Raw genomic sequence first — 12,138 nt, 5'->3', positions numbered from 1 at the left:
AACTCGCTTTAATGCTCATAGGTCAGACATCAAATTAAAGAAAGACAAGCCTGTTTCTAATCATGTCAACCTCGACGACCATTCAATAGACGATCTCGCCCTAATCCCAATTGAGCGTATAGAAATTGACTTGCCCGAAAATGAAACTACCAAATTCCGTCAATCTAGGGAAGCCCATTGGATTGAGACATTGAATACAGCAAGACCTATAGGACTAAATATTTATCATAATGTAGGCATAGCACCCTTTGTTGTCCCGTTTAATACAACCAGCAATCGAGCAAGCAAGATAGTTCATGCCCACTATAAGAGCCTTCAAGAGAAATTCCCCCATGTCTATAAGCAGAAAATGATAGTTGCATATTCAAAAAATAAGAACTTAAATGATAATATTGTTCATAGTAAACTAAAAACAATCAGTACATAACAGATACTATACTTATTTTTTCTACTTTCAGATCAGAATAAGAACAGAAGAAAACCCAATATCAAGACCCTTAATCCTAATTTCTAAATAAAGTGTTTGCTCCACAGTAGGCCTGTACATTTGGGAGAATCAAACCCTCCCTTCCCCGAAACCTAAAACAAAACCCCAATGGCTATTGCATTCAGTTCATGTTTGTCATTGATTTTGTGCAGTTGCCTTTTCTGCATATTATGATAATGTGGGCATATAAAAATTGTCTAACCTGTTGAAATGGTGAATAGCTAGATCTATCCATAGCAATAATACCAACTGTTTGATTGATTTCTAAATCTAATATCAATAATTCTCGAGAATATAACAGTAATATATGATGTCTACAAGAACGGTGGTAAGATAGTTGTAAACATTCATTCAATGGTATTGATTCATCTTCAGTTGTTCCAGTTTTACTGCAAAAAAAAAGTCAACTATAATCAACTACACATATTATGTTTTTGCTCTCTTGGATAATTCTAATAAATGGTGGTTGTGGGTTCTAATCGCTTGCATAATAACTTGCAAAAATACCTTGCTTTTCCTTCACCAATTAGGATACGACTCATTTTCTTGGCCAGATTTTTAGATGAAGATGATGATGTCATAGACGATTTTCTATCTTGTGAGGCTGTAGCACTAGAACTGGATCCACCTAAAAAAAAATGTGTTCAATTAACAAGAACTTATCTTGAGTCAAGTGTTACGGGTGTAGATGAGAAAAACACAATCTCAAGGAAAGACGGTTAGGATTTGGAAAAGGTGATTAAAAGTTAAGCATTCCAATTATCCTTTCAGTGAAAATTCGAAGACAAATTGTGAAAATCATTATATATAGTCAAACTAGTGCTCTATCAATTTTAAAGCCAAATAGTACAGAAATTTGTCATTCAAATCTTATCATGTCTAAAAGTCATCCCTCATTAAATTTCTAGTTTTGAGAGAAATAGGTAGTTAGTATCCAGATATAATAGATGTTAATACCACTAAATACATACCTTGACTAGAAGGACTTGAAATATAATATTTTTTACCATTACTTGAAGGAGTTTTAGTGATAGTAAAATCATCCACAAATACAATACAATCTTGACCCAAAACTACAAAACAAAGATCATTTCATATGTCAGTTTGTATTTAGACTTTCGAACACATGTTTGTCTTAGATTTTCATCACCTATGCTTATGATTCCAAATTTCTGCTTATGTAAACTCTAAAGTATACAGTTTATGCTCTCAGTCAGATAAGAACTTAGCCATTTTGATGAATGGTATAAAGAAACAACACTTACAAACAACATCTTTTGAATTAAATGGATCAAAGGAGAATGAAAGGAGAGGTTCTGTGTAAGATTTTTTCCATAGTCTTGTTCCTGTATCAGCATTCCATAATATCAATGAATATGGAGGATGAAGAGCAACTAATAAATCTCTGGAAGCATCTTGATTCGTCAGCCATTCTATATCTGGAATATATTGAAACAGATACTAGTTTGTAAAAATGTTGATAAATTTAATAATGTTCTTAGTAAAGTCTCATTGCAAGATTAATTACATCAAATCCTGTCATATGGGTTTTAAACAACAATATTTAGATTAAGTCATTTGTTATGAATGTTTTTTACAAAATAATGCATATATTGATTCACATAGATTACTTCTGCTATTCTCCAGCAAAATAGCATACCTTGAACTGGTTTATGATTTTCTGAGAATTCTGATTTAACATGACCTTGAGCCACATCCCACACAACAATGATACCATTAGTATCAGCAGTAGCAAGACGTAATGTATAAGGACTGTTTACATCATGATGATAATTCTCTCTTCCCCATTTCACCTACAAACAGTCACAATCATCAGGCATCAATTAAAGAAAAACACATGTAAAAAATATTACAATTAACTTTCATAAATAAAGGTTCACATTACCGTAAAAAAACTCTTTCATATAAAAGTAAGACATCTTAATTTTGCTATACAGAAAGTAATTAACCCATACATCAAAAAAAGCAACCATTATATTTAGCCAATGCCAATCTTTTGTTGCAGGTACTTAATATCAAGTGTTAAGCAATATTTTGTAAGGAAAAAAATCTTAAAAAATTACATAAATTGACACTGACCTTCACTACATTAGATTTATGTTTCTGAAGAACTTGAATAACCTAAAATATAAACAAATAAACAAAGTAGCAGAAATATACTATAATTTATGTAATAGTACAGGCCTTCTCAATTAATTTTTGTAAAGGGTCAAATGCATATTATGAATGAAGGGCCAAATAGAGCCTAGCTAGCAAAGCGAGCGGAGCGTTTTAGAGGGTGGAGTCCAGGGGCTAAGGTTTTACACAGTTTTGCATCAAAAAAGCATAGCATTACATTGGTCAAATCAAAATAATGACAGGGTAAGTGGCTGAAATAGTGAGATGCTACAGCTAAGGTGAGTTTCTTGAAGTCGGCGTAATTGAAGTAGTAGCAATCCGTAAAATCTGGTCCGACTGATCATGTGAGAAACTGCTTCTTGATTTGCTCTTTGCGATGTTCATGTGGGAAATAACGACTCGCATAGCCATGTTGAGCCAAACATGCTGCATACTCTGATGCCTATTAATTTAAGGTGAAGAAATCGGGGTGACAAAAATATCCAGAAGTTTTCTGTCGTTTCAGATTGGTGCAAGTATTTTATTTCGTTATCTGATTGTAGGTCAATATGTCAATTTGAAAACTGAGCATTCCATGGACCCTGTGGCTCGACAATAATCGGATTCTTGACCATCATGAGTAGTGCATAGCTATTGTTAAAAACTTCAAATCGCTGATAAAATTCCAGGATTAAGTCTTTAATCAACATTTTCTCTAAATCCAGGTTCCTGTTACTTTCATCTTTGGCTCTGTAGTCTGTATTCTCTGTATAATTTTTTTTTATTATTATAATTTTTTTCATTTTTTTGTAGCAATGTCCGCGGGACACTCTTGAGGGCGTCGGGGGCAGCCATTTGAGAAGGCCTGTGATAGATAGTATGTTTGTAATATTTTTTTCCATATTATATAAGCCTACCTGTAATGTTTTAGGGTCAACTATGTTGACATAATTCTGACAACCAAAAGCTAACAGACCTTGCCATCCCCTGTGTAAGAAAGAAAAACATATCAGGATAAATGAAAATCAATTAATGCCAATATCAAAATTATCATCATTAATTCCATCATGTAATTTTGGTCATATTTTGTATAATAATGTGTTTTAGTTGGGTTTCTTGAATGATTAACTTGATAAATCAAATTTAAGAATTTGCTCCTTTACACGAAAATGATAAATTTCTCTTTGACGTCATCAAATTAGACATCATAATCATATGTCAATGTTGGAGCATGTGTATTGTATAACCACTGTCTTTCTTTATACTTCTTTTCATCCAATTTTGCCAAGTGAACTTGGACCTCAGCTGAAAAAAAGTACTATTAGTCTCAGAATAACTTTGCTAAGATAAAAAAAAAAATGTTTATATAGTTTACATTAGACAGAAACACATCTCTTTCCTATTAATTTAAACCATAAGTGCCCACTTTGGCTGAAAATTATGTCAAATTTCAGCTGATAACGTGTGCTCATGATCACATTTCTACCGATGCAAAATACCTACAGTGACAGTAATACAATATTTCATATTTTCCCAGTACTTGAAGATTGATCAAACTTTTGTGATAAATAAGCATAACTAGCTGTTGACATTGATGGACATTAGTGTTGATATGTTGTTCTTAGCATAAATCCAACAGTAACATCATTAGAATACAAGTAGACTATAGATTTTGTGGGTTGTAACATTAAGGTTATGAGATGTTACGAAAGCACAGGCACAGGCATACATAGGGTTAATACTACCTGAATACGGATTCTGTGTCAGCAGAAAATTTCTATGGAACACAAAGTGGACCATATTCTTATGTTGTTTCAGTGACTTTTAGCAATAAAACACGCTACGTATCTATTTTGTCAGTCACTATTTTTTTTTTAAATCGTGGTTCTTTGAAGGAATTGTCACTAGTTATAATGAATTGATATTAAAAATAATACTAAGAGAATTTAATTATACCACCCGGTATCCATACAACGTGTTTTTCTAGACTTATTTATAGATCAAACATTGTACATGAAAATAAGTGACGCATTCTGCCGCCGTTGCCAAGTTGGTTGCTCATGAAATATGGGTCAAAGTGAAGGATTCATAAAGAAAATCGAAATAAACCAATTTTAATTATTTTGTAGAATATCTGAGGAAACATCTAAGACATCAAAAAAAAAATTTGGTTTTTTTAATTTTGACGAAATTTGGTGTTGAATCCTTATATCCACGAAAATAGGTTACACCACTGTATTATGTACTGACTATAGTATAGGCCTATTGAGCTTTGAATTGAGTTTTTTCTCTCATTTCATGAATATTCATAATAAAACGTTCTATCATTACAAACCAGTCACAAGCATTTTTATTTTGAGCATGTAGTGGGCCTGTTACAGTCTTCGGGAATAACTTCATCTTATTTGTCAACTCAGCCAGACGAAGTCGAATTTGTGTTTTCTTTCTTATTCGGCCATCTTTATTTTGTATGACCGAACAAGTCGATAAATGTTTAATGAAATAATTATTTCTAGCATTAACTAATCGTCCTATGAATATCCTATAATACACTTTACATTTTACATAGCCTATCAATTTCTCAAATTTTATGCATTCTAATCATGTATACAGCATGATTAGTTGTTTAAAAAAGATACAAAACGTTATTGGATTTATCGTTTTTAGTTCATCTGTCAACGTGTTTTTTTTTTTAACATTACCTCCCTTTGATCAAAAATAGAACTTTATCACTTCACCTCTAAGATGTATATTTATTAGAACTATGCTAGTGGCTAAGGCATTATAAAATTATAAAAGTAGATATTTATCATAATAACAAGTTGATCATAGAATGAGTAGGTTTACTGTTGTTATTTATTGAATTTTCAATATTGTGTCATCTTTTTAACCCACATGCTATTATAATATATATACCGGTAGCCCTTCTTTTCCTCTCCTCACAGAAACAACACAACTTAAGCCCAGACAGTTGAACCACCGCATAGAATAGAGTGACAATGTTCACAGATGTGCATTTTGCAAATCAGTTGTGTATGCCTGTAAATATCAATTCTATCGGCAGGCCACATCAAGTTCTAAATTACATTTTTTATGAATTGAAATATTAATCTCTAAATATTGCTGAGACTCTTTGATTGTCTTTGGGTTGATGAAAATGCCAACCATTGAAAACAAAACTATTTGAAACTATGATTTTACATAGGGAGATTTTCAGTTCAAAATGTGTGTCATTTTCACATGAAATTTCTTGGAGAAAAGTGTGTTCATTTTAAGTGCAAATTTTTCAAAACATATATTCATGGACCTCAAAGGCATTCTAAGACAATTGGTATGAACTAGAAAACCATATTTTGAATATTTGTGACATGAGAGAAAAAATTCAATTTAGAACTTAATGTGGTCAGAGAGTAGGCTACATAGTCAAAGAATTGAATTTTACTATTATTTCACTAATATTCAAAATTAAATTTTCAGGTTGATGATTTTGTATTAAAATTAAATCACTTCCCTCCAATGAACACTAGAAAATGGAATTGTTTTGAATAAACTCTTCTCTCTTGCCAACTGCTGAACATCATGGACATCAGATCTTTCTGAACTTTGACTGTTTGACTGATTATTTGTATCCAATGCAATGCATCGATAAGAAGGAAAGAATCATGGTTCATCGATTTATCGGTGAATCGTAGCAGCCCTAACAATTTTAAATCATTCTCTGCCAATCTCAATTTTATGTTTTGCTTTTATTGTCTTCAAGGTCGTCATAAATTATCTCAAGACTATCAACGTCTGATATCAGAAGTAATATTAAGAGTCATTCTTCATGTAGCATTCCTGTAAGTAAAATTGCCATTTTTGAGTTTTACCTCCTTTAATACAATCATTAGCTCATTTGCTGATATGAACTAAGTGCCCAGATAAATTTGTTCTTTTATCTTTTCTAGTCATATACAAGAAATATAAGGTCTAAAAAAAAGTCTGAAGAATTCATACTGTATAATATATTTGATGCATAAGAAATTAAAAGAGTCTAAAACTTCCGTATTATATATATTTGGAATCTATTTTCAGAGTCACAGATGAATTAGAACCATTCCATAGAGCAATTCAACCAGAAGAGTTATGGCTGTACAGATTTCCTAAAACGCCAAGTTATTACACAGTTGAAACTTTATATGTAAGTTCTGAATAATAAATTCAAGTATAATAATATATATAGTAAAAAACATTATATTGATGTTACATTATAACAGTGGTTCCCAACCTGTTTCACCTTTCACACCCCTGGAGCAATCACATGTACCTTTCACACCACAAAAATTTGTTTCATTCACAATTTCAGCATGTGATGATGTGAGGTGCTCTCTCAACTCAAAATAAATCCACCCCTGACACCCTAGTCCCATACCCCCATGGGGTGAAAACACTCTAGCTCGGGAACAAGGGCATTATAAGCTACTATGGTATTATATTGATGTTATATTTTGTAGGCTACTATACTATTATATTAATGTTATATTTTGCAGGCTACTATACTATTATATTAATGTTATATTTTGCAGGCTACTATACTATTATATTGATGTTATATTTTGTAGGCTACTATACTATTATATTAATGTTATATTTTGCAGGCTACTATACTATTATATTAAGGTTATATTTTGTAGGCTACTATACTATTATATTGATGTTATATTTTGTAGGCTACTATACTATTATATTGATGTTATATTTTGTAGGCTACTATACTATTATATTGATGTTATATTTTGTAGGCTACTATACTATTATGTTGATGTTATATTTTGTAGGCTACTATACTATTATATTAATGTTATATTTTGCAGGCTACTATACTATTATAGTAAGGTTATATTTTGCAGGCTACTATACTATTATATTGATGTTATATTTTGTAGGCTACTAAACAATTATATTAAGGTTATATTTTGCAGGCTACTATACTATTATATTAAGGTTATATTTTGTAGGCTACTATACTATTATATTGATGTTATATTTTGTAGGCTACTATACTATTATATTGATGTTATATTTTGAAGGCTACTAAACAATTATATTAAGGTTATATTTTGCAGGCTACTATACTATTATATTGATGTTATATTTTGTAGGCTACTATACTATTATATTGATGTTATATTTTGTAGGCTACTATACTATTATATTGATGTTATATTTTGTAGGCTACTATACTATTATATTGATGTTATATTTTGTAGGCTACTATACTATTATATTGATGTTATATTTTGTAGGCTACTATACTATTATGTTGATGTTATATTTTGCAGGCTACTATACTATTATATTGATGTTATATTTTGTAGGCTACTATACTATTATATTGATGTTATATTTTGTAGGCTACTATACTATTATATTAATGTTATATTTTGTAGGCTACTATACTATTATATTGATGTTATATTTTGAAGGCTACTAAACAATTATATTAAGGTTATATTTTGAAGGCTACTATACTATGATATTGATGTTATATTTTGTAGGCTACTATACTATTATATTGATGTTATATTTTGTAGGCTACTATACTATTATATTGATGTTATATTTTGTAGGCTACTATACTATTATATTGATGTTATATTTTGTAGGCTACTATACTATTATATTGATGTTATATTTTGTAGGCTACTATACTATGATATTGATGTTATATTTTGTAGGCTACTATACTATTATATTGATGTTATATTTTGTAGGCTACTATACTATTATATTGATGTTATATTTCGTAGGCTACTATACTATTATATTGATGTTATATTTTGTAGGCTACTATACTATTATATTGATGTTATATTTTGTAGGCTACTATGCTATTATATTGATGTTATATTTTGTAGGCTACTAAACAATTATATTAAGGTTATATTTTGCAGGCTACTATACTATTATATTAAGGTTATATTTTGCTAGGCTACTATACTATAATATTGATGTTATATTTTGTAGGCTACTATACAATTATATTGATGTTATATTTTGTAGACTACTATACTATTATATTGATGTTATATTTTGAAGGCTACTGTACTATTATATTGATGTTATATTTTGTAGGCTACTATACTATTATATTAAGGTTATATTTTGCAGCTACTATACAATTATATTGATGTTATATTTTGTAGGCTACTATACTATTATATTGATGTTATATTTTATAGGCTACTATACTATTATGTTGATGTTATATTTTGTAGGCTACTATACTATTATATTAATGTTATCTTTTGCAGGCTACTATACTATTATATTGATGTTATATTTTGTAGGCTACTATACTATTATATTGATGTTATATTTTGCAGGCTACTATACTATTATGTTGATGTTATATTTTGTAGGCTACTATACTATAATATTGATGTTATATTTTGTAGGCTACTATACTATTATATTGATGTTATATTTTGCTGGCTACTATACTATAATATTGATGTTATATTTTGTAGGCTACTATACTATTATATTGATGTTATATTTTGTAGGCTACTATACTATAATATTGATGTTATATTTTGCTGGCTACTATACTATTATATTGATGTTATATTTTGTAGGCTACTATACTATTATATTGATGTTATATTTTGCTGGCTACTATACTATAATATTGATGTTATATTTTGTAGGCTACTATACTATTATATTGATGTTATATTTTGTAGGCTACTATACTATTATATTGATGTTATATTTTGTAGGCTACTATACTATTATATTGATGTTATATTTTGCAGGCTACTATACTATTATATTAAGGTTATATTTTGTAGGCTACTATACTATTATGTTGATGTTATATTTTGTAGGCTACTATACTATAATATTGATGTTATATTTTGCAAGCTACTATACTATTATATTGATGTTATATTTTGCAGGCTACTATACTATTATATTGATGTTATATTTTGTAGGCCACTATAATATTGATGTTATATTTTGTAGGCTACTATACTATTATATTGATGTTATATTTTGTAGGCTACTATACTATTATATTGATGTTATATTTTGCAGGCTACTATACTATTATATTAAGGTTATATTTTGTAGGCTACTATACTATTATGTTGATGTTATATTTTGTAGGCTACTATACTATAATATTGATGTTATATTTTGCAGGCTACTATACTATTATATTGATGTTATATTTTGCAGGCTACAATACTATTATATTGATGTTATATTTTGTAGGCCACTATAAGATTGATGTTATGTTTTGTAGGTAACTGTAATATTGGTGCCTGTGATAGTTTTTGGTCTATTTTATCTGATTACAAATGATTTTGAGGATTTAGTACAGTCTGTGTTAGGAATGTATTTAGTATTTGGTTTGTGTGGCTTGATAACAAACATTATAAAACTTGCTGTTGGAAGGTAAGAAACTTCTTATAAATAAAGAAATTCGCTACTATTTCATAAGGTACAATATTTTATTGCATATTTACAATGAACCAACAACATTACAAATGATATATTTACCTCTTAAATTTTTTAGACCTCGTCCAGATTTTCTACAAAGATGTTTTCCAAATGAAGATATGTTAAATTTTAATAATGTGTTGAACACAAAAACTGATTGTAAAGGGACTGATAAAGATGTTTTTGAAGGATTAAAAAGTTTTCCAAGTGGACATTCTTCACGTGAGTTTTCTCAAGTTTGAAAACCAATGAGCTAGTAATATTTTATTTTTGTCATCAAACTTGTCATTATATCTTAGTTGTAAGATATAAATTATAAATAATAATTTTGTATTGTGGCCTCCATAAACTAGCTCTGTCCCTTCATGTGAGAGCAGGATATCAGGACAAGGAGAGGGAATGGGAGGATAGGAGACTCTTGACAAGAAGTTATTTGGGTCAGGTCAATGATATTTTTTCTGAAAGTATTCTGCTGGTTTGGAAACCTATGGATGGAAGAAAATTTCATCTGACCTCATATGAGACTAGCTGGTATGTAGAATCTTATTTGTTTTTATGCTAAATATATGATAATAAAATAATTGTTTTTCTATAGATGCAATGGTTTGTTTAGGCTATATTGGTTTTTATGTGGCTGGCAAATTTAGAGTGTTCAGTTCAAAAGGTCAGACATCATCATGGCATTTACTGACTGTGGTGGCATTTTTTCTGTGGGCAATATTAATAGCAATATCTAGAACAGCAGACTATCATCACCATTGGCAGGGTAAGTTAATGTTGTATATTATTTGTGTAGATCAGTTCATCAATACAGTGACAGTGATTTAGTCTCCTGTACTATATTTGGCTTAAGAAGGCAAACAAGGAATGATTGTGAGTAATGAGAAGAATTTTGTCAGGACAGTTGCATTATTTTTCAGTCCAGTCATAGAACCTGGGTATTTCTACCATTTAACTATCTAGGCCCTTTTACTGTCAGCTCTTGCCCATGACATCAATGGAAGCAAGTTGAATTTCAAAGGTATCAAACCATAGACGTTTTATTATGCACCAAATGTCTCATAGCTGAGGTACCTCCGCCCTGTACAGGTTGAAAATTTATGTGCAGTTACCTAAGTTTTCACAAAGGGACTGGTGCATATTTTGATCCCAACTGTAGCCTCAGATCCTTGACACCTCAAAAATATTTTCAATAAGCCACATTTCAGTATTTTACTCTGATCACATTGTTGAAGTAATAATAATATATTTTAACAAAGCAAAAACATTGCTATTAAAATCATGTCAATCAACTCAAAGTCTGTTGCTTTTGGATGCAGTTATTTTGCTTTCTCATTTCAGATGTATCTGTTGGACTTATATTAGGATTGGTAGTGTCAAGCTGTGTGTATTTTCATGCTTTTCCTCCATTACACCATATATATTCACATCTACCGTACTCAGTACATGGACATCATGATAGAATTATTGATGTGGAAACTGCAATGAACTCTAAAAGTACCTCTCTTAAACTTGTTTGATAATTATAATGATGGTACAGCAAGATTTGCCAAAATATTTTGATTTTATTATTTATTTCATCTATAATGGGATTATTCTGGTGCAATTTAAAAATAGAGTACAAGTGATATATTATTATAAATAAACCAAGTACTAACGGTCAGAAGCGCAAAACAAAACCGGTAATCCAATACATCATTTTGACGAAACATTGGTAGCAGCTAATGAACTTTTCACATAAGGAAGTATATATCAATCATTAGTAGTATCAGGTTATATTATGTCGTATCTAAATCAAAAAGTTGAATTTTATTTTATGCCATTTTGGTGGCTTTTAACAGGTAGGACCCTGCTTTGTTCGGAGTTAAATTAAATTGAATATTTTGTGTTTCTAATGACTTATCCACATTTTATTCTTAAGCAGACTGTGTAAATCCATTGTACACCATTGTGGGTGTATGTAAGCTTGCCTGACAAGTTATCTTAATCACAGTGTATAAGGTAATGTTAATTAATGAAAATATTTAAGGCCAATTATTATCATT

At 30.1% G+C, this 12,138-nt stretch overlaps 2 protein-coding genes across 2 annotated transcripts in view; one reads left to right on the top strand and one right to left on the bottom strand.

Moving 5' to 3' along the window:
• Nucleotides 1–5,014, bottom strand: part of LOTGIDRAFT_140712 (hypothetical protein) — a gene marked incomplete at both ends in the record, with an annotated part of 26,500 nt that extends 21,486 nt beyond the window's left edge. The window contains 8 exons of the mRNA XM_009050615.1: nucleotides 690–856; nucleotides 1,023–1,091; nucleotides 1,459–1,560; nucleotides 1,753–1,926; nucleotides 2,148–2,301; nucleotides 2,588–2,629; nucleotides 3,523–3,592; nucleotides 4,941–5,014. Coding sequence (XP_009048863.1) covers nucleotides 690–856; nucleotides 1,023–1,091; nucleotides 1,459–1,560; nucleotides 1,753–1,926; nucleotides 2,148–2,301; nucleotides 2,588–2,629; nucleotides 3,523–3,592; nucleotides 4,941–5,014 — 852 coding nt within the window. The remainder of the gene's footprint in view (nucleotides 1–689; nucleotides 857–1,022; nucleotides 1,092–1,458; nucleotides 1,561–1,752; nucleotides 1,927–2,147; nucleotides 2,302–2,587; nucleotides 2,630–3,522; nucleotides 3,593–4,940) is intronic.
• An 831-nt stretch (nucleotides 5,015–5,845) lies between these two features.
• Nucleotides 5,846–11,882, top strand: LOTGIDRAFT_238529 (hypothetical protein; the record flags this gene model as incomplete). Its single annotated transcript, XM_009050614.1, has 7 exons — nucleotides 5,846–5,936; nucleotides 6,366–6,444; nucleotides 6,680–6,785; nucleotides 9,897–10,048; nucleotides 10,170–10,315; nucleotides 10,689–10,859; nucleotides 11,435–11,882. The coding sequence occupies 7 exons, from the start codon at nucleotides 5,846–5,848 to the stop codon at nucleotides 11,611–11,613; spliced, it is 924 nt and encodes a 307-aa protein (XP_009048862.1). The 3' UTR covers nucleotides 11,614–11,882.
• Between the last annotated feature and the right edge of the window lie 256 nt (nucleotides 11,883–12,138).

The sequence above is a fragment of the Lottia gigantea genome (assembly GCF_000327385.1).
Source record: "Lottia gigantea unplaced genomic scaffold LOTGIsca_150, whole genome shotgun sequence".
Classification (NCBI taxonomy): Eukaryota; Metazoa; Mollusca; class Gastropoda; family Lottiidae; genus Lottia; species Lottia gigantea.
Note: the sequence above shows the minus strand (reverse complement) of the source record. Positions and strands in the feature narration are given on the sequence as shown.